This window comes from Cavia porcellus, unplaced genomic scaffold (genome assembly GCF_034190915.1).
Source record: "Cavia porcellus strain 051 isolate PalLab524CR breed Dunkin Hartley unplaced genomic scaffold, mCavPor4.1 scaffold_23, whole genome shotgun sequence".
Lineage (NCBI taxonomy): Eukaryota > Metazoa > Chordata > Mammalia > Rodentia > Caviidae > Cavia > Cavia porcellus.
In genome coordinates this window covers 31,408,086-31,435,058 of record NW_026947506.1, presented here as the reverse complement: position 1 = coordinate 31,435,058, position 26,973 = coordinate 31,408,086, and the positions used below count along the sequence as shown (strand labels likewise).

General features: G+C 49.0%; 1 protein-coding gene across 8 annotated transcripts in view; it reads left to right on the top strand.

Annotated features, from left to right (window-relative positions):
• The window catches only part of Mad1l1 (mitotic arrest deficient 1 like 1), a 308,954-nt gene that overhangs the window by 43,504 nt on the left and 238,477 nt on the right, over window positions 1–26,973 (top strand). For 7 of the 8 annotated variants that reach the window (XM_063234039.1, XM_063234036.1, XM_063234037.1 and 4 more), the window contains one exon: window positions 11,049–11,135. In XM_063234039.1, the coding sequence (XP_063090109.1) occupies window positions 11,049–11,135 (87 nt within the window). Of the gene's footprint in view, window positions 1–11,048; window positions 11,136–26,973 lie in introns of those variants that run through there. The other variant, XM_063234041.1, reaches the window with a different exon arrangement.

The window sequence follows — 26,973 nt, the reverse complement described above, 5'->3', positions numbered from 1 at the left end:
TGAGTGGTCTCTCATTAGCTTTGGGCAGACACAAAGCAGGGCAGGAAAGGGGATAATAATCATGGTTGTCAGGTGGCCTCGCGTGAGTGGATGAGAACTGATGGTGCACTGAGGTGCAAGAGCCTTGTCCTGGGATGTTGGTGCTGACACCCTAGAAAGGCTGCAGTGTGGTATAAGAGGTGGGCACTCCAGGAGGCTTGGCTCTGTGTGGTCTCATGGACTGGACCCCCGCAGCCTGGTGGCACCTCTGTTTGTGGCTGGGTGAGGAATCTATCTGGTGCAGCAGAGAGGTGCAGTAGGTGTCACTGTCTACACAGACCCCTTGCATGCCAGCCTTCTCTTGCTGTCCCCTGGTAGAAGTGATGTTACAGATGGGAGGAAAGAATAATCTGTGGGTAACGTGCTGGCCATGGACTGGGGTTGGCGCAGCTGCAGCTTTCAGGTGGAGCCCTTGTGCAGGGCAGTATAAAGAACGGTTTGTATTAACATCATTTAAGGGATGGGCAGAGGCACAGGGTTGTCAGGCTGTGGAGCTTTGGTGGTCTTTCCCTTCTCCACCTTTTTAAAAAAAAATTTCTCATCCTTTTAAAAACGATGCTCCTACTGTTAACTAGGAGCAGAGCCCTGACCCCCCCCCCCCACACCAGTAAGGACTGAGTGGTTGAGTGTTGGACCCTGTGTTCCTTGGGCCCTGTGCTTGACGGTGTCTTCTGCTAGGGGAAGAGAGTGGCCTTCCATGTCCTGAAGAAGCCCCGCCTGCTTGCATCTCTACCTTTTGTGCTTGGACCCCATTTGGCATTGAGAGGCCTGCCTGTGTCTGTCAGTGTCACTGAACCTACTTTTGTCACTGATGCAGGGAATGGCTTCATTGTAGCCATTTGGACCAGCCTGTTTGCCGCTTCTCTGGTGCTGCATGGGCCCATGGGCTGGAGCCCCAGAGCTTGATGGCGGAGGGCTGCCCCCTCATTGAGACCCTCTGGAGCCTCAAGTGAACCCAGTGGCCAATCAGTTGGCCTTGGTGCCTTTCTCCCTCCACATGTGGCAAAGGGACAGTGCAGGTGCCTTCTGGAAACTGGAGTGTGCTGTGGGGAGAAGGTGAGGGCCGTGAGCCTGCAGTGTGCTCAGGTTTGTCCCTGGCAGCCCAGAAGGCAGAGTGTCCTTAGTGTCCTTGAGCTTTCTGTGAAGAGGTGGCAGCCTCTCAGCCAGGGGAACTCAGGCGAGGTATTGAACCTCACCCAGCACAGATGTTTTACCTATAAGTGGGGTCAAGGCCAGGACTGACCCCAGAATGCTCAGTAAGTATCCCAGTTGCTATTTCTCTTCAAATAAGTATTGAGGTTCTCAGAGTTTCGCCCCAGTTCTCTCTCTACCGTGCTTTTCCACTGGAGTCCCCCAAACTGTAGCAGTGAGGGGCACCAAGTCCTTGGACGTGCTGCTGATTCTGCCTGTCTTGCCAAGCTCTCCACGTTGCAGTGTGACCTCGGAAATGGCTCCGCCTCTGTTGCCTGTGCTTCTGCTGCTATCGCCCCGAGCATATCTGCTCCTTGACCCTAACCCCAGCCTGTGCATCTTACTGGTCTTGCTGATTCTGTCCCCCAGCCTTGCCAGGCCACACTGCTTCCAGCCACCTCTATTACACTTTTGTGCCCTTTCTGGGCAGGGACCACCTTGTGACTTGTGTCCAGCCCATCCTATACCCAGCACCGAGGGATCCCTCTGGGATAAAGTGGTGCATGTGAGGCACTGGTGGGCCCAGTCAATGTCAAGGTGAAGTCTTCCTTCGTCCGTGCAGCTCACTGGACTCTGTAGGCCTCAGCTGACCTCCTTCTGTGCCACAGGATGTTAAGGTGTGTCAGTTCTTCCTGGTGTAAAAATCACAGGATGAACCTCGTTGTGCATCCCCTTGGGAACACAGCTTAGAGTTTGCCTGTGGGCCCAAGCAGTCTCATGTCTGTGGTGTCTACCCTGAAGCTCACTGTATGAACCAGACATCTGTGAGGGGCTCAGGCAGGAGGATTACAGTTCACACCCAGCCTGGCAACTTCGTGGGCTCCTGTGTCAAAATAAAGTAAGACAAGAAAGGACTAGGGATATAGCTCAGTGCAAAGGCTAATGAGTTCATACATACAAATGTACATACACAAGCTGACAAAGCTCTTTGTCACAATGGAATAAAACCCAGTGACCTCCGAATGGCTCCAGGGCTGCCCTGGGCAGTATGCCTCTTCATGCTGCAGGCTGGTGGTCTCTTGCTGCCTTCGAGGGGTCCATCATAGGGATCTGCCTCAGGGACTTTGCCCACACTTCACCCTCTGCCTAGAGCGTTGCCTCATGTCTTCACACAATTTTTGTTCTTGCACATTATTCACATAACCAGAGGGAAGAAATTGTTAGGCATTTTTGTGTTTGAAAAGAAAATTGCAAATCAGAATGAGGCCTCCTTGTCTATTCCTCTTACTTAAGAGTGGATAAACCAATGTTCAGAAAGGTCAAGTAACTAGCCCAGGGCCACACAGCAAGCCAGGGTCGAGCCTGGGGCCACAACCCAGTCTCTGGTTGTTGCTTTCCCAGAGTTCTGAGACCTTTTCTCCTGCTTTGTTGCTCAGCAAGTTCAAAGAGAGCATTTCACTAATGATGGCTCCTCTCTGAGTTTCTGTATCCACTAAGTCCTTTGTTCACACATTGCCTTTGATTGTTTCCCTAGAAGACAGACTTACTTGATTTTTAATTCATTGTTCTTTTCTCTACAATCTGCTGCTTTTCTACTGGAAGAAATCCTCATAGGTAGGGCAGGTGTGTCTGGGAGTGCTAAATTTATAATAGGAGCTTTTCTAATGTTTGACAGTAGAAGTCCTGCTCAAGCATGGCGCACTCAGGAATGATAACCTGGATCCCTGAAGTCACAGTGTCAGTCATGTTCTCCTGACTGGCTTCTAGGCCCACTTGCAGCAGCATACGTGTCGCCCTGGGTGACATACCACTGTATTGGCCGTCTGTCTCATCCTCTACGGTCTTGGCCTTGGTTACTGCTGTCCACAGTGTTTCTCATTCTGAGCTCAGCTGGGCCCTCTGCTCTGTGAGCTGTGCTTGCTTCTGTTGTAAAGAGAGGCGTCTACCTGTTCCCCAACTCTGGCATCCCTGGTGGTGCTTTGTAAAGAGCTCACAATCCAGGTAGGTGTGACACTCTGCTTTTTGGGTCTAGCTTGTGCTGGCCCACAGGCACCTTTTCCTGGTTTCCTATCACTGGGACTGGCGGGGCTGGGAGTATAGGCGAGGAACCAGAGTTCAGCCAGGACCCACTCAGTTCGGTTGCTTTGATTGCGCTCCTGTGTGAGGTGACATGTACAGTGTGGCCTCGGGCTAGCTGTGCCTCCGGGAAAGCCTGCCTGCCATGTGTGGTCAGTTGCTCCCAGGCTCTGCATGCCTGCTCCAGTGCTGAGCTGCTTACTGAAGTTGTGTTTGGAGCCATTATCCAGCTGCTTTTTGAATGTTTAAAGCATTCAGAGGATCAACTTTTCCAAAGAGTGAGGAAAGCTGGAGAGAAATTACAGCATTTGTTTGAGAGGTTCTGAGAGTTTTTTTTTTTTTTTTAAAGCACAAACAGTTCAAAGAGTGCTTCTTGTTAATCAGAGGAATATTCCAGCATCCCTGGGGTGGTCACACTGGCTTAATTGGAACCCAGGCTGCTTTGAAGTCCTTTTAATCCTGCCTGAGCTGGGAGAAAGAATTCGAAGGCAGCAACTGTAAATTTGAAATTTCTTCATTTTATTTACATGTGCCTGGGGACTCATGTAACTTGTTTCCCTGAAGTAGTTAAGCCACGTTGCCAACATGTGGACAGCTGAGTGAGACTGGGGCTTTATTAGGCTGGAGGCAGGCGGCTGGTCCTCAGCAGAAGAGCCATCAAACAATGGCTCCGTCAAGGCAGCGGGCTGTGCAGCCCTGCCGTTGCGAGCCCCCTGTAGATCCCAGAGGCACGTTGTCTTCCTGCCCTTTGCCCCAGCAGACTGGCCCAGAAGTCTGTTAATTTGTTTTGTAGGGATGGGAGTCTCCACCTACCAGAGCTCCTGTTCTCCCGTCCTGTTCCTGTCCCCCTGAAATGTCCACATTTTGTGCCACGGTTGCTTGTTGTTGGCTCATTGTGAAGCAGATTTGCTCTTTCATAGCTCCCTGCCAATCCCTCATTGCTTCTTGCTGAACAAGATCTGCTCCTTCCGCTCGGGGTAGGTGGAAAGCAAGATCCTAGGGGCCCAGTTGGGTACAGTGGTAGCCAGGGCTGTGGCCCAGCTTTTATGGGCAGCATCTTCCCTGAGATATGGAGGAGGGTAGTTTTGGGGCCAGCACATTACTGTGAGCTGTGTGATGACTCCGGTGTTCTTGAGCTGGACCAGTGTGTGTGCATTTGTACAGTCCTGGCAGATGTGAGCGGGCCCCCATCGAGGTGTTTTTGCCCCCTGTGGATGCTGTAGAATTCTCCCAGTCACCCTGGAAGCTCCAGCTTTGTTTTACTTATCATGGAACTTTCTGTAAATTCTTCCTTTACCCACTTCATTTCACGTGGTTTGTACTCAGATGTTGCCACTTCAGAGAGACTTCCTGCCCAGCCTATCTGAAGTGACTGCCTCTCTGCCATCACTCTGTCTCCTTTCCCTGTGGTGCTCATAACTGCTCATCTTGGGGACATACGCAGCTGTCATTAGGTCTGTTCCAGTGACTGTCTGCCCCAAGAAGTAGTACAGCCAGGGTGGAGGGCAGCCTGTGTTTTATCTGCCTGGCCTCCGTAGGACCTGCCTGGGGCTGAGTTACAGTAGTGCGTGGCTAGATATGTGGAAAAGTGGAGACCCTCAGAGACACGATTCCCTGAGCCTCCACATGGCTGCTGTTGAATCAGTTGTTTCATTCACTTGTCTTTCAAGAGATAGGTTTTTTTTTAGTAAGGGATTTACATGTTTCCTATAACCCACCTGGCTTCCTGCCTCTCGGTATGGTTTCAGACTCCATCCAGCAGAGTTGCCCTTGTCATTTTGTTTGACCCAGGAATTGGTAGGCCTGTCCTGTCTCAGTGGCCACTTGGTTGGCAAAGGATTTGGGTGCCAGAGGACTCCAGCAGCAGTGAGAATCATCACAAAGGTCCAGCAATGCTCAGTGCCCTTAATTAGTGGTTGTCAGATTGGGAGATGGATCACTATTTCGCAGTCCAGAAAACTGAACTCGAAGCTGCTGACTGCAGGGCAGAGTTCCGTGGAGCTTGCTCCTCCCACCTCTTTGCATCTTTCCATTAGTCGGCATACTTTGCGACAGCGCTTGGACACGTTCAGTGTCACCTGTGCCTTGTTTGGAGCAAGCCCGGGGTCAAATAAATGCTCATTTCTGAAGACACGTGGTGTTTATGTAGTGGTTCATTTGAAAGGCCAAATAATTGTTTTCCTTAGGTCTCATTCCAGTGAGTTTGTGTCAGAGACCAGAGGTTATGTGTGGTGTGAGTGTCATCTGAGTGGTGGCTCCTGGTGCTGCCACTGATCAACAGTAATGTTATACGATACGGTTTCTGCTGTTGATCCTTTGTTTCAGACTTCCCTTTTTCTCAAGGGCGCACTTGAAGTTTGGAGAGGTCAGCTGATTTGCTTGAGGTTGAGTAGTTAATAGTGACTGGAATTAGAATTTGAACACTGGTCTGCCCCACTTTCAAATCTAAGATGCTAACTCTGTGGCCTACCCTCGTGCTCTTGACAGTCTGTAGAGCCTGTCTGCTGGAAATGAGGCTGAGACCTGTGCCTGCATCCCTGCCCTCTGAACTCGTGAGGTACTTGGGCTGCATTCTGTGGGGGATAGGGTGGCAGCACCGAAGGACTGGGTGACCAGTACACCAGTCTTGCACTGGAAAGTTCTTAACAATCCCGCAGCACTGTTAACCTCATACTAGTAGATTATTCTTAATATTTGAGAAACTTGAAATGTCTTATATGTGGAAAGCATGTCTTTAAAGTGTACATCTAGGTACCCATCCTCAGGTTAAGGAAAGAACAGTGCCCTTGAAGATGTGGACCCTTTCCCAGTCCACTCCCTCTCCCCACCATCCCCAGAGCAAGCTCCCAATGTTGGGTGAGTTGTTCAGTGGGCTTGCTCCTCTGGCCTGCTTCGTGGGGCACTGGTCCATCCTCAGTCTACTCCTGCAGCACCAGTTGCGTGTGCTTCAGTGGTCACATAATTTAATTAAATGCTATAGAATCCAATGCAAAATGAATGTGTAACAAAGGTGGTGTTTCTATGAAAACAAAATTAAATGCTTTAGAAAGACTCTAAGGAAATTTGGTGAGAGATTGGTGTTGAATGAGGCAAATTGACTGTAAAAGATTGACAAGAAAATTGTAAAATGTAGGATGGTTGAAAGTGTCCACTTTAAAGAAACAAAGGAAAAATCACAAATTGTAGGTTATGGGTGTGATTTATGCAAAAAACTAAAATAAACTTTTAAAATTAGGTCCAGTTAATGGGCTTATGTTTAAAGAAGAAGTTTGTTGCTTGAGGGATAATTGTTATATTGTTCTGGGGTGAAATGTTTGAGAGGCACATAGCATTTGACTTTCCGCTTAACCAGTTTTTGGCTTCATGATTTAGCAGTCTTGTTTATTTCAGACAAGAATTCTTTTACCAATGTTTATCAGCCCATTTACAAGGCAAATTATTTGTGTTATTTGTAGCTGAACAACATTTAGGAATAATTTGACTTTTTTGTTACAAATGGTTATAGTTAGATTTTTGTGCATTAATTTGTCATGGGAATAATTTTTCTTTTAAAAATGTTTTTCTGTAGTACCTGATTCTGCAGTATAAAGTTACAGGGTTGATCTATAAGAAATTGTTTTTACTAAAGACCTGTTGCATTTCCTTGGCACAGAGTGATTAACAATTTTAAAGGTATCCAGAGAGCTAAATCCTCCAATCCTTCTTGTCCTGCCACTTACGATGCCTGTCTGCCTGCCTGCCCTCCTGTCTGTCTTTCTAGCTTTCTTTTCTTTTCTCTTCTTTTCTTTTCTTTCTTTCTTTCTTTCTTTCTCTCTCTCTTTCTTTCTCTCTCTCTTTCTCTCTCTCTCTCTCTCTCTCTCTCTCTCTCTCTCTCTCTCTCTCTCTCTCTCTCTCTCTCCCTTTCTTTCTCTTTCTTTCTACCTGGGATCAAACTTACCACCTTGTGCTTCCCAGGCAAGCACTTGGAGCTGCTGAGCTAGATCCCTGGGCCATTATTTCTTTCTTATCTTTCAGATATTTTTAATGCATGTATAAGTTAGTATGGACATATAGTTTTTATTTTATGCAAATGGCATCATATATCCACATTCTGGTATTTTTATTTAGCATGCATTTTTGGACCTCTTTCATATTAACATATAAAGTGTTTTTTTTTTTTGTAGTGGGAATTGAACCCATGACCTCTCACTTGCCAGGTAGGCGCTGTGCTGCTGAGCTGTATCCCCAGCTTGATTCTGTGTTATTTTCTCTTGATTTTATTCAGGTTCCATTCTATGAGTGGACTGTAATTTAGGTCACCAGGAACACAGAATTTGTGATTCCATGCACTGAGTTCAGACCCAGCTGTCTTATAGTATTCTAGAAAGGTAGCGTCGTTGTTCCTTCCTTTGGCTCATATTTTTTGAAGCCTATGATTGTGCCGGGGGGGGGGGCACAGAACAAAATATAAAATATATGCAGCCTTTATGGAGCTTTCATTGCAATTATGGAGAAAGATGGTGGCCGTTTTTAATAGGTGACGTGTGGCCTGTAAGAGTGAGATTTGTGCTGTGAAGGGGAAGGATGCAGGAGGAGTGGTACGGAGAGTGAGGTGTGGCTGATGAGAAGGCTACTTTCTAAACAGGAGGTCAGGGCTGGTCCATTTGCAAGCACACAGCCTGAGGATGGGTGAGGCAGGGAGCCTTAGTAGATGTGGGGGAAGGGCATTCTGGAAGAGATGTGCAGTGGACCTGTGGAAGGGGTGTGGCTGCCGCTGAGGGCTCTTTCAAGGCAGTGAATCTGAAAAGCATCTGCCTTCTCATCCTGTCCTCATCAGACTGTGCAATGGCCACTGACCATTGCAGGATGGCTCTTGGTGCTGATCTGTGAGGCCTGAGAGAGGTGGTTTAGCCCCTGTGCCAGAGGCACTACCAGTCTGCTTCTGCTCCTGGGAAAAGAGTGACCTTGTCTCTGTGCACTAGGGAAGTAGGCAGCTTTGCAGAAGAAGTGTGAGCTGCATTGTCGTGGTTAATCTGCACTGCCCACTTGATTGGCTTGAGAGGTACCTAGGAGGTTAGTAAAGCATGTCATAGGGGTGTGATATAGGGGCTGTATTTGGTCCCTTGTTCCTTCTCAGACTCTTTCTCTTTGCCCTGCTTCCTGACAGCCACAGGTTGAGCAGCTTTCTTCCCTTATACTCTTTTGCCTCATACTTGTAGCCAGCTGATTGTGGATTGAAACATCTGAAACTGTGAGCTAAAATAAATCTTTCTTCCTTTAGTTGTACATGTTGGGGATTTTGGTCCTAGTAACTAAAAGCTGACTAATACATGCATTGCCTACTCACAGAGTGGCTGGAGCGCTGATGGTGAGATGGCTGTGTACCCCTCACAGTCCCCCAAATCCTAGTGGCCATAGCCTCAGGAATGGAAAATCTGACATCTCTTCGGATGGCCTCATAGTTGAGGACAGCAGGCCTGGCCTTCCAGGGATCCCTGCCAGAGGTTGAAACGTGAGGTTTGTGTGCAATGTGGACTTAGTCCCTTCTCTCAAGGATAGCAGCAGCCACCTCTTCCTTGTCCTTGGCACTGCATACAGGCTATGTGTCACCCTTCCCACCCGTGTGTTGGCACCAGAAGTGTCTGGGCCACCCTGTGGCTTGTCCTGTGAGTGCCTGTCACTCTCCTTCCTATATGTTTTCTGTTGCTGTCACAGTGTACTTTTGGCAAAGTCAAAAAACCCATCTTGCTGGGTTGTGTCCCCCTCCCAGTCAGACCCTGGCCGAATGTCAGTCCCCAGCAGTTTTGAACTGTGGCTGGAGGTCCTGGAGGTCCTGTTCTCTGGAAGAGAGCACCAGGCTTCTCTTTGTTAACTGTGCTTACGGCTGTCAGTGCCTCATTCAGTTTAGACACAGGTATCCCCTAGATCTGGTGTCTTTCAGACTTAGTGAAACTGGCACTTAGGGTTGACAAGAGCCGTGGCATCTGCTATTAGAACCTCAAAATAGCTGTGACGGGGCTGGAACTGCCTTTGCCGCAGAAATAAATCGGTGGGCTTGATCCCCACAACCCGCTGCTATTCTGCACACAGCTGAGTTTGAGTCAAAATTCAGCTGCAGATGGAACAAAAAGACTTTCCCTGAAAGCCCCCAGTTAGAATGTGAAAGCCTTCACAGCTGAAGCCAGAGTTTTCCGCAGCAGCTGTCACAGCTTGGGCTGCAGTTGGAACTGTCACTTTCCTGTCATTTCTGTGTTGGAGGCTCCCGAGGCCCCGAATGACTCTCACTTTGTAGTAGTGAAATGCGAGTTTCAGAATGGACTATTGGTGTTATTTTTAGGACACGATGGCACTTGGCATGACTCCTTCTAGTTACAAGCACTTAGCTAATCCCTAGAGTGCCCTGGGTAAGCATCTCTGAGTAGCTTTAACCACACACAGGTCAGGAGGCTTCTGGAAAACAAACACTTCTCCTGCCATTTGGAAGATGTGGGCCTCTGGTCTGGTTGGAGGTGTGGGGAAGGCTGTAACTGTGTGCTAATCTGCCCTGATTCTGCAGCTCACAAGGGCTCTCCTTCCCATATGCAGCTCAGGATGGGCAGCAGGAGTCTTGAGTTCTGCACCTCTCCCTGTAGGAATGAACCAAGCTCCTAGAATCTGGGGCTCCTCCTTTTGTACATGCCATTTGCCTTGCAGCCAGTGCCCAGGTATGTGCCAGACTGAGCATGTGTGGTGGGTGCTTCCTCTCATCAAACTCTCTGCTCTCAGTTGGGTGCCATGGGCAGCTTTACTCACCCTGCTAGCTTACTGTGTTTTTGTATGTTTTCCTTAATTTTTTCACTTTCTGTGTTATGCTTGTAATATATGAGTTTCTGTTGTAATAAGTGCGCATTGTGTGCATAAAGATCCCCTGACTGCCACCACTAATTCCAACTCTGACATGGAGGTGCCCTCTGAGATAGACTTGGGATGAATCCCAGAGTTGGTGTTCCCTCTTGCACAGTGACAGTAGTAGTGCAACAGAACATGGGGTGTGGGGAGCCAGCAACACTTTCCTGGCAGCTCAGGGTGGCAGCCTGCTTGCAGGGAACAGCTAGAGGCACAGCCCTTGGGACCAGTGCAGGGCCCATGTCACCTGTTCAGAGAATCAGTAGCAGCTGTGGGCCGCTGACACACATGGCCCCACACTTGTCTTCCATGCACTCCTGTGCTCATCTACTGATGAGTGGTGAGGAAAGCCAGTGTGTCCTCAGGTCCTGCACCCACACGTGGGAATGTCCACTGTGAAGTCTTGAGAAATCAAGATGTGGCTTGTGTTGGGTCTCGCTGTGTCCACAGATAGGTAGGATTTTGCGTTGCTGTTTAGTGCGTGTCATTTTCGGCTTCCTTATGGAAAAATGGAACCAGTGAAAGGGCTCCTGAGTGCTGGTGGATAGTTTTCAAAGTTACAAAGTGATATGTGTCTAGGGAATTGCACTGCTGCACATGTTGGGGGAAGTGAGGAGAGGAGCCAGGTCCTGCCAAGTGTGGTTTTGGTGCTGGGCACTAGGTGGTGTTTTGCATATGACACAGCGACACTGTGTGTTGTGTGTTGTCGTTTTTATCAATGGGATAAAGTGAAGGCTTCTGACAGCAGGTAGCCCATGTTATCTGCCTGGTGGAAAGCTGCAGTTGGACCCAGCCTCTGGCAAGAGTTCACAAAATGGATCCATCCTGGTCTGAAGCATCAGTGGCTGGTGTGGGTCCTGGTCCTCTATGTTGTGTGCAGGTGGCCTAAGTTCACTACTGGTACAGCTGGAACTGAGCATGTCTTCTTTATTCCTCAGGACCCCAGAAGACCTTTCCAATTTCATTGTTGAGTTGCAGCAGCGAGAACTGGCCCTGAAGGAGAAGAACAGTGCCATCACCATCAGGTAGGCTGGCTGGGCACCCCCTTCCCCTGGCTCTTAGGATGGGACAGACTGGTGCCTTCTGGGGTCATGCAGTATATTAGTTTGCTTTTCATTACTATAGTGAAGTACCTGAGGTTGAGTGCTTTTTAAAGAAAAGAGGGTTTTTGTTTTTTTTTTTTTCTTTGTCTTTTTGAGACAAGGTCTGGCTATGCAGTTCAGCTGGCCTTGAGCTCACTTTGTAGCCCAGGCTGGTCTCAAAGTCATAACCATTCTCCTGCTTCAGCCTCCTGAGTGATAGGATTATAGGCTTGTACCACCACTGGCCAAGAAGAGGTTTTTTAAACACATGGTTCTGGAGATTGAAGGGCATGGTGCCAACATGAACTTAGCTGTAGTGAGGACCTTGTGGCAGGTGACAGAGCTTATTGTCACCTAGGAGTGGGAAGGACTGAGTGTCCTCCTTCCACAGGAGCTCTCACAAGTGCTAGCCAAGAGGCCTGACAGTTGCCTCTGTCCTTTATGGGGACAGCATCCTCCATGACCTGTGGACCTCCCACTAGGCCCTACTTCCCAGCACTGCATGTTGAGGAGCCCCTGGGACTCACTCAAGCATGTGCAAACTGTGTCCCTTGGGAATGGCCACAGGTTTTGCCTTGGTCAAGATGGTGGGAGCTGGAGGTTGGGGAGGGCATCGCCCAGTATTCCTGGTGTGTCATGGTAAGGTTCTGCTTAGGCACCATGGTAAGGTGCAGCTTAGGCATTGTGACACTGTGCTGAGTCACCTCTGGGTCCTTGGTGGTTGGCCTCCTGGCTAGTGTACTCCTCAGATCTGGAGTGTTCCTGTGTTTGCAGCAACCTGTGGACTTCATCAAGTGTAGCCGCTCTGAGGGTACAGGTGTGTGTGCCAACTTGTGTCCTCATGGAAGGCCTGCAGAGCTGTCTGATGCCCTTGATGTGTATGACAGGCATCTCACCCAGCCAGCTTGAGCCGTGTGACCCCAGCCTACTTGAGAGGGGCAGCTGCAGGGCTTCTCCAGGATATGTTGTTTGGGTTTCTTCCTGACACTGCAGGGGTGGTATCTTTTCCAGATCATCTTCTCCAACTCTGACCCCTCTGGGTGTCTTAGGATTCTTTTCAATTCAATTCTAACACTACCTTGAATGAGCAGGTTCCAGGGCTCAGTCCCACAAGACTACCCCTTTTGGATGCCAGTGGCAAGTATCAGAGCTTCAGAATCCTCACTGTTTTGTCCATCTCCAAATTCAAGACACTCCATGTACCCCTCATCAGGTTTGATGACATCCTGCTCAAACTCAGGCAGATGACTTAGATTCCTGATTTATTGTGAAAGATCTAATTCAGGAGGAGCCAGATGGGAGGTGCACAGGACAAGCTGGGGTGAGGGCATAGTGCTTCCTGCCTTGTCCAGGTGGGCCTCTCCCAGCCCGCCCTGTTATCTCCAACCCTGAATCTTGTTCAAGAGTTTTCACAGCTGTCTCTAGCCCTTGGTTTAGTCAGTGAGGCTGAGTTCCCAACCTCTCTGAACTCTGGTCTTGCTGTAACCAGCTCCCATCATGAACTCTGCAGGGGCCTGCCCTAGGCCAGCTTGTTAGCACAAATTAGGTATGCTCTAAAGGAGCTCATTATGGATGACAAAAGGCACTTGTGTCCCCCAGGAGACACTAAAAGTCCTACCAGGAATGGGGACACAAGTTTGTGCTATCTTTATGTGCTTGGCCTCTTGTCTTCTTGCCCCTTAGCTGACTGCTCAGACTGGTTTCTCTCATGCCTTCATGGTGCTGCCCAGCTTTGGGTGTCCTGTCCACAGAATGGAGAGGCCTCTTTTCTGGAACAAGGAAATGTTTTTTTGGGACCACCTCTCCACCCCTGCAAGATTCCCCACTAAAACAAGGCCTTGTGTTTGCCTGCCCCAGAGAGGATGTTGACAGAGAAGATGGGGTTGCTGTGATGAGCTTCAGATAGTCTGATTCATGCTTGAGTCACCTGTGTTGTGGGACTACTGTGTGGCTGGGCCTCCTGAGGTGAGCAGAGCCACTGGGAGAGGCCTGTGCTAGTGACACGGCTGGACCGGCTGCTCTGAGGAGCTTCTGAAGTCAGCCTGTTTGCTGTTGATTATCAAACTGCAGACTCCTCCTTCCATGGAGATAGCATTTTAATAATTTATTAATAGCCAGAAGGAAGGGTTTCTTATTTTGAGGGTTGATGTCACTTTGAAAATCGGATTTTAGAAGCAGCTGGTTATGTTGGACATAATCACATCAATTTACTTTTTAAAGCTCAAATGATAAAGATTGCCTTTTGCTTTCAAAGCCACTGTCAGATGAAACGGGCATGAAAAGTGATTTGGAATTAAAGCCTTAACGTTTTGCTGGGTGATTCTCTTCATTTTTCCCTGACTATGAAACAGAATGAGCTATCAATGGAAAAGAACCTTGTCTGCATCTTTCTCCCCCTAAACAGTGAGGCATTTTCAGCATTTACCTGCTTTGACCTGTACTGGCAACCCCAGTGTCCCCGCTAAGAGCCACAAAGAAGGAGACCCTCTGTGTGCCCTTCTCTGCAACTCAGCTTGTGGCAGAAAGATTGGACCGAACCAGCTTTTTCCTTTGGGTCAGTTTTGAACGGAGTCTTTTTCACGGAGGTGCCTGTGGCTTGGGTGGTCTGTGATTCCAGGCCACTGACCACTTTGCAGGACCACTGGATTCCTCCGAGAGTCCATGCAGCTGCCCTGGGTGAAAGACAAGTTCCAGGGTATTCCATGGGAGTGGCCGGTGGGTGCTTCATACTTTCCTGCAGGTGAGGCAGCTATTTTAATTACTTTCCATCACTGGGACGAAGTGCACCTAGCACTACACCTTAAAAGTTTCTTTTGGCTCACACTTTCAGAGGGTTCAGTCCATAGTCTACTGGCTCCATGGCAGGAATGGCATGGTGGAAGGGTGTGGTGAGAGGACATGGATTCAAGCTGTGGTGTCTGGAAGCAGGAGAAAGAAGAGGGGAGCTGGGAGCAAGAATATAGGCTTCGAGGTCGTGAGCTAGGTCCTGCCTCCTAACAGCACATTCACCCACAAGCTCCTCAGTAGGTTCACCCATGAGCTAGTACCCCGCGACCCCTCCCCTTTCAGAAGTCCCACCTCTGAACTGAGGGCCACCAGGCTCCTTCCTCTGTGGTGTTGTGTAGCCCTGAGGAGCTGACCTGTGACCTTGTCACACAGGTGGTCTGGTTCACTGTCCTGTGGGGTTCGTGATGGTGCCTATCTTCTCCACAGATAGTCTGGTCCCTGTCACCCTGGAAGTGTTGGTGTATTGTTTCACAGCTGCGTGGCACTTCACAAGCCCACTTTAAGCAAAGCTGTGGTGGACTTTCTGCACCAAGATGCTTGAACGCTGACTTCTGAGGATGAATTCCGCAGTGGGGTCCAGATGTCCGAAGCTGGCCTTTAGAGCAGCGGTCCCCAACCTTTTGGTACCAGGGACTGGTTTTATGGAAGAAGGTTTTCTACCTGTCCAGTTTGTAACCAGCCCAGGGGTTGGGGATTCCTGCTTTAGAGGACAGATAGGATTTAGGGTGTACTCCCCAGTAAGCAGCAGACACAGTACCAGTCTCAGGCACCCTCACCTGAGTGTCACAGTTCCCTCCTTTGCCCATAGTATGTGCGGAATGCCTTGTCTTCCTGCTCACCGTCTCTGTAATATGATGTCTGCCACCCATGAAGGTGGAAAGCAGAGAGTGAGCTCCATGGATCAGCCTCCTCCTTGCCGTTTCCTCTGTGTCCCTTACGTAACCTGGCTTTCCATGGTGACCACAGTAGCTCTGGCCCATTTCCAGTGAATTGCTGCTTACCAAAAGTAGTGTTCTGAGTGGGAGCAGATGCTGGCTGATGGCCACAGGGAGAAAGTACTTCTGTCATTGAACTATGTATGACTTTACTCTGTGTTACCGGCAAAGCATGGTCCTAGACTTCCATCTTGGACTGAAGTTGTCTTTTTTTTTTTTTTTTTTTTTGTGGTACTGTAGGCTGAACCCAGATCTTCACACAAAGTAGACAAATGTTCCATTGAACTATAACCCCTACCCTTTTAAAAAATGTTTATTTTGAGATACAGTCTTGCTAAGCTATCTAGCCTGGGCTTGAACTTTGAGATCTTCCTGCCTCAGCCTCTTGAATAGCTGGGACCACATGCTTGCATTACCACATCCAGCTAGAAATAGTCTTTCTTAGTGCTTTGGGACCCTTTGGACTGGAGTCTGGAAGCCCAGTGGTTGGACTGCTACTTCCTTTTGATTACAGGTGGTGTTTCAGAGATGGGAAACTTTCTGAGCCCTTCCAAATGGCAGGAGATAGGAGACTGCTCCCCTTAGAAGGGAGGAAGGACCTGTTGCTTTGTGTCATTTACCGAGGTGCATTTCCTTATCTTGAAATGGAGAGAGAGTCTTTCTGTAAAGGTGTCTGTCCCAACTGAACTGAAAGAGTAATAAGATTCAAAATGTACTATAGATACTAAAGTAATGAAAGAGAAAGAAAGTTTTCAAAAAGAAAGAACAACTTGTAGGTATACACATATAACTGTGTATGTTTAAGTGTGCAAGATAGGTAACTGTACTACTAATTTTACTAAAAAGAATAGTTTGTGCTGTCATTGTTTATCTGTTCATTTTTTATGCTTAGACTTTGTAACTTGAACAACTATTTCTAAGATAACAATATGTAATATATTAACTAGTGTTGATTTCTTATTGTTTTTTTAAAATTCTATATTATTTCTACCTTGTTTTCTGTTTTGCTTTTTAAAAGTAAAAAAAAAAAAAGAGAGAGAGAAAAAAAGTGCCCGTTTCCGCACCTGCCTCCCTTCCAGCTATAATCTGACTGCCACGCAGGAAGTGTCACCCTTCCTGCTGCCCAGGCCTTGGTTCTTTGAGTTTAATCATGTCCCTTTTCTACACTTTCCTGACCTACCACTCACCTTCTGTGGGTCTGAGGAAGGCACTCCCATCGTGTCTAACGGGGCCTAGCAGGCTCTGGGATAGGCCTGGTGGTCCCTCCTTTTGTATAGTAGAGCATCATGGGCCTTGGTTGATCTGCTAGGAAGCAGTAGATGCAGGGCAGAGCTGCAGACCTGACTGTCTACAGTTTGAGGGTTGTTATGACTTACATCTAGATATCCCCTCAAAGCTTTATGCACTTGTAGGGCGGCTTTTAGGAGGTAATGGAATTATAGGTATGTGATAGTGGATCAGTCTACTGATGGGTTTATAGCTAGATATGATGTTGGGAGGTGAAGCCTGGTGGGAAGAGGTTGGTCACCGTGGGTGTGACCTGAAATGGAATATATCCCTCCTTTCTTGATGACTGCTGCTGGCCACTGCCATGCCAATAGCAAGCCTCCTCTGTGCCCCTTTGCCACGCCATGCTGTTGGAGCCAGCTGACTATGGACTGAAACCTTTTAAGCTAAATATACTTTGTGTGGGTGTGGGGTATTTTGTTCCAGCAGCAAGAGAGAAACTAAAACAAAGGTGGAGGCCAGGTCCTGAGGAACATGTGGCTCGGCTACCATCTGGGCCTTCATCACTTCTCCGCTTTAGTGGGCACAGGGACTGAGAATCTGTGTGCTGTGTGCTGTGTTGCTTGTCTGTTTTAAGGTACAGCCACTTAGAACCAGGGGAGAGAAGCTGCTGAGGGATGTCGGGATGGGAACATTTGACTGCCACCTGTCTGGGCCATGCCAGCTGGCTGGCCTGGCTCTTTGGACTGATGAGCCTTGTGTCTGGTCAAGCTTCAAGGGCTCGCTGTTCACACCAGATTTGTGTTCACCCTGGCTGCTCTGGTGGACAGTGATAGCTTCTGCCTGTGGGCAGAGCACTGGGGCTGGAGCTGTCAGGAGACCAGCCTTGCAGCACTTGCAGTCCCGGTCTTCCTCCATGGTGCCTTGGGCTGGCCCAGGCAGCACACGGAGGAGATATGTTCTTGTTCAGTGAATGGACAAGAGAGGGTCATCGCCCCGTCTCATCTAGCAGACACTGCCACTCACTTGGTTGCTGCATCACCTCCTGAGAGTGAGTTAATATCAGCATCGCAGTAGTAATTCTAAGTGTGGCTCTTCTCTCACTGTTTGTCCAAAGCAGTTAGTCATCCTCTCAGACTGCTTGCATATGAGGCCTTGCTACCTGTGTCAGCCGCTGTCCGTGTGAGTTACAGCGCTCCTGAGCTGTCCAGATGCCAGCAAGGCCAGTGACAGATGTGTAAGATTCATGATGCTGGGACGTGCATCTGCACATTCCATAGCATGGGCGATGGTGGTAAGCACCGACTGCTGGCTTTGTGCACAAGCTCCCTGTGCTTGAATCCTGGCTCCACCTCCAAGGAGATTTTGGTCTCAGGCAGTTTTTTAAATCATCATCTCTATGCCTCACCTGTCAGAATGGTGATGATGATGGCATTTGGCTTTGTAAAGGATACAGTCAGGTGCCTGGCAGTGTCGGTAAGTTGTTAGTCAGTTACTGTGATCATCTTTGATTTCATCATCACTGTCTGAGGAACTGGGAAGAATTGCTTCTGGAGGTACTTGGGGCACAGGTCCGGGACTTTTCAGTCCTCTGTGTGTGTGTGGCCAGTAGCAATGGTCAGGGGTTGGGTTATGGGTATGTGTCAAAGTGGGAGATGCCACAGCATCTGTGGCAGATTTGGTGAGCAGAGGAAAGAGTGAGCATTGACCTGGCTGGCCCTGAGCTGGCCCAGACTGCCTCCCAAGCTGATCCCTTGCCAGGTTTCCTGCTTATCCCAGCTACAAGCTCTCATCTGTGCACCAGCTGGTCCCTGGAGTTGTCAGGGCCATAGACAAAGCCTTGCCAGGTCCATTTGGCTTTTGGTTCCACTTGATATAAGTGGACTTTGGCAGAAGGTGTTGAGCCCGTCCGATGGGTTGTCTGTATCTGTCCTTGGTGGTGGCCCCTAACAGTGTGTTTTTCAGGGATGCAGAAAGCCCACTTGCTGTTAGTTCTGTGCCTGTCATCTGTGGCACAGGCCAGGCTGAGTGCCATGGAGGTAAGGCGGGGAGGGTGCTATCGTGTGTCCCTGTGTGTTGAGCCCCATAGGCCTGCTGTGCAGGTTTAGGGGAGCACCTGTAAAGTCTGAGCTCCCTGTTTCCAGAATGTGGGAGGAAAGGACCCCAGCAGACCCAGATTTCCTTCTCACTGACTCGGTCACGTTGATGTCCCCATGTTGGCTGTCTGCTGCTCCCCTCATGGAGTCTGGGAGGTGTAGCCATTTGCCTGTGCTCCTACCTTCTTGCTTCCATGCAGTGGTCAAGAACACAGGTACCCTTGTGTTTCTGATACCCATCACTGGTTTGTTTGTTTTGTTTTTGAGACAAGGCCTCACTGTGTAGTTCAGCCTGGTCTTGAACTCACTGTGTAGCTCAGGCTGGCCTCAAACTTGCAGCAAGCTTCCTGATTCAGCCTCCTAGGTGCTGGGCTGACAGGTGTGTGGTGCCATGCTGGCCGGCAGCCACTCTTGTTCTACCTTGCCTGCTCTACCACTCCCCTTCCAGGCTTCTGTCGGAGGGAAGTGTTAAAATATAAGTCTGGGCATGGGGGCATTGTATGCCCTGTGCCTCTGCCCATCCTCAGCCTGCTTGTCGCAGGAGCCCTCGGGAGCTCCGAGTCCCCACCTGGATTTGTACGTGCATCACAGATCCCCAGGAACTCCTGCACTGACCAGCAGCTTGCCCTCCTCTTGGGCACTCTGCTCTCAGCAATGTCTCTTGGGCCACAACAGCAGTGGGAACTTCTTCGGTCACTCTGCTCTCACTTGTGAGGCTACAGCTACAACATGTCTGACATCCCATGATCCCGTGACCTCTGACCTTGCCTGCTTGGCCCTTCTGCTTTTATGACCTGTCAGTACTTACCTGTTCTGGAACATTTTGAGCCTATTGGGGCTTCCTTTCTTGCTGACCTGCTTGGGGGGTTTCTGTGTGGATGTCAGCTTGCTAGCATCCCTCCCATCCACTGTGAAGGAAAACCAGGGGCCCCTTCCTCCTTCCTGGCTTCATTGGGCTTCACTGCATTGGTTAAATGTGTTTGTTTCTTTACTTATTTGTATTTATATTGCGTGTTTCTCCCAATTACAGTGAGCTTAGTGAATGTATAGGACTTTTGTCCATATGCCCGGTGCCCATACTTTACCCAGGGGTATCTGTTGAGTAAGTGAACATTTTCTATACCCTGATGTCACAGGCTCCCTGAATGGGGATGGTGATGGTGCTGTGGGGCCTTCAGACTCGCAAGCTGTGGGGGGCATGACCTATGGGGTCTTCCATCTCTCCTCATTCTGGCTCCCCCAGGTCCCTTCCATTCCTGCTTCAGCCCTTCTGTTGCGGCTTTGGCCAGGTGTGTAGCAGCTGAAGTTGCTGAGTTGATGCCTGCAGCTGGCTTGGCTCCTGTCCGATCTGTAGCTCTCAGCTACCCCTGGTTTGCTTGCTCTGGCTTATGGCAGCTGAATAGGTTAAAACTGTCAGTTTAGTGGCTTACTCGAGGATGTCCCTTTCACTAGTAGGGAGTCATAGTTTCCCTTTGAATGGCACTGGGGAAGCTGCTGTGCTTTGGTCTGTGTCTGCCAACCTTGAGGAGGTGGTCACTGACCATGTCAACCTAGAGTCCCGTGGAGAAGAGGAAGATGTGGTGTACTGTCTTTGAGGAGGAGCCAGGATGTGAGAGTACATGGAGGCTTGGCACACACTTGTACACGGACAGCATGAAGTTTGTTTGTTCAGTGGCATAGACGTGTGTGGCTTATGTTTTGGCTACAAAGTAGACAGGGGAACTTCTCCAAGAGGGATGGCTACTGAGTTACATCTTATAGTACTGGGGCCAGAATTCGGAGGGAAGATGAGGCAGCAGAGAAAGGATGTCAGAAGTAAGTTATATACACAGAGCACAAGACAAGCCTAGGTCCTGGTCTGGCCTTTAAGCAGTGCTGATGTGCTTGTGAGGTCTGAGGGTGCTGCACAGGGTGGGACAGGCCCATGCTGTCCTGTGGGCCCTCTGGGGGGCCAGAAGCCTCACTGTTGTCTCCTCTGCATGGCCAGACCTCCAGCTGGTCAGGCTGGGACTCTGATCATGTGCAGTCAGGAAGGAGGCACTGGGCTGTTGCTCTTGGTTATGGCGGTGGGGTCAGGAACTTCTGAGAGGCTCGCTGTTCCAGTTAGCAGCAGAGAGAACCTGCTATGGTCCCTGTCTGTCCTGCTGCTGTCCTCAGCTTTTATCCCTGGCCTGATGCCATGGAACCCCCTGAACCCTGGCTGCTGTGTCTGTCTGCTGCCCACCTCAGGTTGATCTGGGGTCCATAATATACTGGACCACAGTGGTACCCAGCCCAAGGACCTGACCCTGGGTTTAGGGGCAGGCTTCACCTGCAGGTCATTTTGTGCTGTCTTTCTGAAGTACATTTTGGAGCTGGGATTAGAGCACAGCTACTCAGCATAACACCAGATCCCGGCCACTTTCTCAGTCTTGTTAGTATGGGCACTTAGGAAATTTACTTTTATCTGTTGCAGGTTTGGGTGCTGGGGACCCAGCGGCCCACCCTCTCTGCCTGCTGAGTGGCACCACACATATTCTTGGGGCCCCAGTACTTATATACCCACACCTGGAGCCATATGAGTGGAGGGGACAAAAGCAACAGGCTCTTCAGCCTGTATGATGTGGCCATACCTCGTTTCCAGCACAACCTGGGGATTCCTGGGCCATCAGCTCCAGTCTGCCTGTGCTTTTGGTTTTCAGTGCTCTCTCTCCTTGCCTGGGACTGTCATAGCACAGGAGAACCTGTCCGCACTGTCCCTATAACCAGCTGCATGGCGGAGCTGGGTCTTGCTCAGGTTGCCCATATGGTGCAGCCCTGGAGGGTACAGCACCTGCTGCAGTGCTGGATTTGGACATGAGATGGTGCCGGCAGCACTTGGAGACAGTTCTTTTCTCTCTCCCTGAGCCTTCCCCAGCAGGCATGTTTGTGGCAAGCCTAGAAATTGTATGGTCAATTAGAAGGGGAAGAACAGAGGTAATAGTTAAGCCTGGAGGTAAGTGAGCATCTGTCACTAAAGTGTCTCCCCTCTTAGTTCTTTCCTAGTCAGAGCCAGTGAGGTGCATAGGGCAGGAGTCAGCAGGTGTGCCCTCTGGGTCCCTTGCTGCCTGCTTGGGGATCCTGTGACCCTGGCTTCTCCAGCCCAGCCCAGAGTTGAGGTGCCCTCATGTTTCAGCTACACCTTTCCTGCTGCTGGGCAGAGATCATGCCTGTGACCTCCTCCATCCCCGAAAGAGCTGACTGAGTACTGCAAGCTTCTTGCCTGTACTGGAAGGTAGCCGTTGTGCCTCATGTGCAGAGCCACGCTGCACCTGTAGCTATTTAGGTGAGCCACTAGATAGAGGACCTGGGCTGGCCATGGGCCCTCCTGGGACAGAAGCTGGCTGTGGGCTGATGTCAGTCCTGCGTGCAGTGAGTGGACAGCATAATCCTTCCTGGGAAATCTAGCTCTGTTGTTTGAGAGTTGTGATGTCCAGGACTCAGGCAGCTCCCATTTTGTCCTCTGCAGGGTGGGTGCCATCAGTATTTCACACCCAGACCATTGCTTTGCACGTTTCTCATTTCCATATTTAAAATGCCATTTACATATTCATGTACTTTTAAATAAGCTCTTATTGTTAAGGGATGTGGAAGTGGATAAAATGTGAAACTCCTCCTTTTATTCAAGCACTGGAACAAACTTCATCTCCAAATGCAGTCACATTCAGAGTGGCTGGTCGTGCCATGGTTCCAGAGGAGAGGACCTGGGAGCCAGCATGTCCCAAGGCCACTTCATTGCCCTCCTTGACTGCAGAGCATTGCATGGCCTTTTTTGCCATCCACACCCTCTGGCAGCCAGGCTCCGATGCCTCAGCACTGTTCTGGGGTTCTCCTGGCTTGCATCTTGCCTCCTTCTCCTGCTGGAACTCAGGGATGGCTGTCACCCTTGTTTCCCACTTCCCTTCTTTTGGAGGAAAGTGTAAGCCAGATAAGGCCTATAATTTTGCAGGTTGCCAAGCCTAATGCCTTCCTTTTCCACCCCCTGTAGCTGTGTCAGAGGTGCCCCTGTCACTGAATGTCTCTGGCCTGGCCATATGTGCTCTTGGTTCTGTGCTGTCCACTAGGACTTTAAAGCGCCAGCCAACCTCCATGCTGTGTTCCTCTTTCTGTAGTGGGGAGAGGCATCTGTTCCTTCTCTCTTGAGGGTCCTTCTGGATGTGACCTGAGGCTACAGATCTGGACATGATCTGAGGCTGCTTTAGCAGCTGTTTGAGTTACCCTGTGTCCACTTCTGAGTACCATCTGGTGTCTCTGTGGACTGAGGTCTGTGGGTGGTGGTGAGGAAGGGGTCTTTGGATTACTTCCAGCTTTGAGTCATGTATGGCTATGTGTAGGTCAGAAAGTAATCAGGTCCTTCAGGCTAGGAGCTGAGGGCCTTGAAATGTACAGAAACATAGCCGTGACCTCTGGGCCAGTGGCAGGCACCCCATGGTCCAAGCAGTGGGCAGGATTAGGACTGGAGGACCCAGATGTTCTTGGGGTACCCAAAGCATGGGAGAGGCTCCCTCTGGGGCATGGATATATCAGACCTAGAGTATGATCTCTGGTCTATTTTTTAAATATGAAACTATTTTTCTTTGTCTCACAGAGGCCTTCCTAAGTAGACCGAAACACTTTGGAAGCCATAGAAGATAAAGTAATAAAACTATGTTAAAATTTAAAAGATGGTATGACAAAACACTATAAATAAAGGAAAAAGTCACATGGTACAGTCTGTTTTCAAGTCTTCAACATTTAGCCTGAAATTGTGACGCTGGGATAGATTGAGCACAGGGGGCCATGTTCCCTCTTACCGTCTCACAGACCTTACCTGTGTTGCTGTGTGTCTATGGGGACACCTGGAACGCAGGTTGTGCTGCTGAGATCTTGTGGGACCCTCGAGTGTGGCCTTTTTGCCCCTCCGCAGAGGAGGGAGCATGTGCTGCCTGCTTTTGTCAGGGCTGGAATGCTGAGATGGGGGCAGGGTCTTGGCATGAGGACAGGTGTGCTGACCCAGGCTGCCATCAAATCCCCTGTGCAGAGACCCTTCCCTGGCCCGTCCTACAGCACCTCTCAGTATGGACAGGTGCGCTGCTTCTGTGCTTGCCAGCAGGCCGAGCTCCCATGCTCATGGACCATGGCAACAGCGTTGGCCGCAGTCAGAGGAGGGTAGTGTTCCAGGGTCCAGTTGAATCTCCTTCCAAGATTCTGTTCTGGTCTGCAGTCTCACATTGCTCTCTGGAATGTGGTAGGGTCACCCTGGACCTGACAGTACCAGGTTAGTTCCCACTGAGAGTGGCCTCCTTAGAGGCATCCACAGCTATGGAGTGCCTGTGGGTTGGTGGTGATCAGCACTGCTTATGTGGCAGATTTTCTTTTTGTTGTGCTAAAGAAGCTGATTTTCTATTACATGTCAAATATTTCCACCTTAGAATTAAATAAGAAACTAAAATCTTGCTTGCTAAGATTAGGAACGAGGCAGAGACATCCCCGCTTACCACTTCTCCTGTTCTTCATCATGTTTTAAGTCATGATGCAGTCAGAAAGAGGAAGTGAAAAGCATACAAGTTGGGAAGGTTGGAATAAAACTGTCTTTCTTCATGGATGACATGACTGTTTATGCAGAAAATCCCAGAGAGTCAACAAAGAACTCGAGGAACTAACATGTGCTTCAGGCTGCAGGGTGGTGATCAAGGTAAGAGCACACAAAGCTAGGTCAAGGTCAGCTGCTTTCCTGCATACCAGTAGTGCATAGCTAGGACTTGAAGACAAAATGCACTACATTTTATGTTAGCACCACAAAGAATTTAGATACTGATGTATGCCCGGTCTGTATGAGGAAAATTATAAAACTCCGATAGAAAAAAAATCAAGGTCTAAGTTCTTACAGAGACATTTCATGTTCATGGATAGGAAGACTCCATTCCACAGAGCTGTCAGCACTTCTCAACTTGATCTACAGGTTCTGTCCACGCTCTGGCAAAATCACAGCAATTCGCCTTTGGCAACAGATTCTAAAGCTTTTATGGGCAAGCACGAGACCCAGAGTGGTCAGTATGAAGAAGAAAGAGCCTGGAGGACTGACACTGTCTCCCAGCCAGACGGGGTGCAGGGAATGGTGATCCAGGTAGTGTTCTGTAGCAGGAGGTAGTTGGATCTGTGGGGCAGACCAGAGAGCCAGAAACAGACCCACCAGACACACAGTCAGCTGAGGTGGCTGGCAGGGCAGAGTCTATCCATAGGGTGGATGGGGAAGGATGTCTGGAACAAATGCTGACAGAACACTGGGAAGAGACTGGATGTAGACCTCACGCTGTCCACGAAAAGAAGCTCACAAGGCATTGTAGCCTAACAGTCCATGACCTCACGGTAAAAACATGAAATTTTAAAACTCCTAGAAGGTACACAGGAGAAAATATAGCTGAGCTTCAGTTTGATGACTTTTTTCTTTTGAGACAGATTCTCAGTAAGTAATTGAGAATGGCTTTGAATTCACCATGTAACCAGGCGGCCTCACACTCATGGTGGTTTTCCTGCCTCAGCCTCCCAAGGACTGGGATTACAGGCATGCACTTGATGATGACGTTTAGTATATGACACCAAAGACACAGCTCATAGAAGAAAGAATTGATAGACTTGTTTTCATTAAAATTAAAAATTTCTGCACCACAGAAGACAGTTAAGAGAATAAAAAGAGAAGCCATGAGCTGGGAGAAAATATTTGTAAATGACTACTTGTCTCATAAAAGACTGCTATCCGAAGAATACAAGAAACTCTTAAAATTCAGAAATGACAACCCAGCTGGATAACTGGTAAGAGCTATGAGCAGATACCTCAGCAGAGAACATAAACAAAGGGCAGATAGGATAGCATCACATGTCCTCAGGATACTGCAAATTAAAACGAGACATCACTATACACCTATTATAAATGGCCACAGTCCAGAACACAGACCCAACCAAATGCTCGCCAAGATGTATGTAAATGAGAAGTCCTGTTCATTGTGGTAGAAATGCAGAAAGGGACATTTACGTTGGAAGGCAGCTTGGCAGTTTCCATAGCCCTAAACATGCTTTTACCACATTATTGAGCAGAGTTACCTTATGAAATTTATCTGAATGAGTTGAAAACTTAAGTCCGTGGAGAAACCTGCACAAAGTGTTTATAGAAGCTTTATTTATAGCAGTCGAAACGTGGAAGTAATCAAGATGTCCTTCAGTAGGTGAATGGATAAACTGTGATACATCTAGACAGTGGAATATTGTTCAGTGCTAAAAAGAAATGAGCCATTAAGCCTTGAAACACCACGGAATCTTAAATACATACTGCTAAGACACCCAAAAAGCCCACATACTATATGATTCCTGCTGTAGGACAGTCTGGAAAATGCTCAGCTATGGGGACAGTAAAAGAACTGTGCTGTCGGGTTGTGGGGAGGAGGGACAAATGAGTAGAACACAGGAGTTTTAAGCAGCAAAACCTGTGCAGTATCATAATGAGTACATGTAGTACACATTTGCCCAAAACCCCAGAATGTCTAACATAGACAGTAGAGCCTAACATAAACTGTGAGTAACAGCATACGCATGTTGGCTCAGGAACTGTAACAAAGGCAGGGGTTACAAACAGGGGAAACTGGCTACGTATTAAGGGGTATATGAGAACTCAGTCATTTCTGTTCAGCTTTTCAGTAACCCTAAAACTATTCTAAATAATAATGTCTGTTAAGTTACCAAGTCAGATGAGGCTAGAGAGAGAGAGTTGTCCCAGGGTTAGGTTCTGGAGACAAACACCTACCTCCAGGTGGTCTTTTCTCCGGAATCTGTGGGATACGGTGGCCCTGGGGAGGCTGTGCTGAGTGAGTGGCCAGTGTGGGGTCAGTTCTGATGACAGGACACCTGCCAGTCCCTAGCCCTGCAGGTCATGTGGGTGGGGAGCGCCGGCTTGTGTGGTGGCAGCAGATCCACTCTGTGACCAGAGACTGAGGTGAGGAGCTGTTGCATGCTCTGCCCTCCCAGCCAGAAACCAGGTTGGGGGCCAGCAAGGCCGTCAGGAGTGCAGGGCCACCTGAGAGGAGAGCAGGCAGGGAGGGCACCCTGACTCCCGCCAGGCCCGGGGCACAGTCCAGGCAGCACACTATGGAAACAAGCCTGGGCACCTTGGTGAAGATGCTGGCAGTGCTGGGCCACTGTCCCCTGGGATGGCTTAGCAGGGAAGGAGAAGTGCTACTTTGAATTTTAAATTGGTTTAAATTCCTTCCATTTAATAGTCTCCTTGTCTGTTTCTGTTGGAGAGCCAAGGGTGTTTAGCATTCTCTCATTTCTATGCTCTGCTAATTTTACTGCCTTTCCATATTTTCTTGCCGTAAATGTAACAGGTTTTATTGTGTTTAAAACATTTTTAATATAGCCTCTCATAAAAAAGGTACAGAAGTGAGGGCCTTGTGCATTGCCAGACCTTGGAATTCCTGTCCAATCCACTTTAAGCATTTGGGCCAGGATGCCTCAGAGCATTCTGGGAATGTCCCTCTCTTGCTGTCTGCACAAGGGCTTGGTTGTAGCAAGGACTGTAAGGGAATTGATGTCCCGTGGCCCTCTCAGTGCTTTAATTTAGGAAGACCCATTAGACACATGGCCTCATGTGGAAGTGCTGTGGAGCCCCAGGGAGGGCATGACCTTTGCTGCCTCTGACCTTGAATCCCTAGTCTGTTTGCTCAGTATACCCCCCCCCCCCAAGGA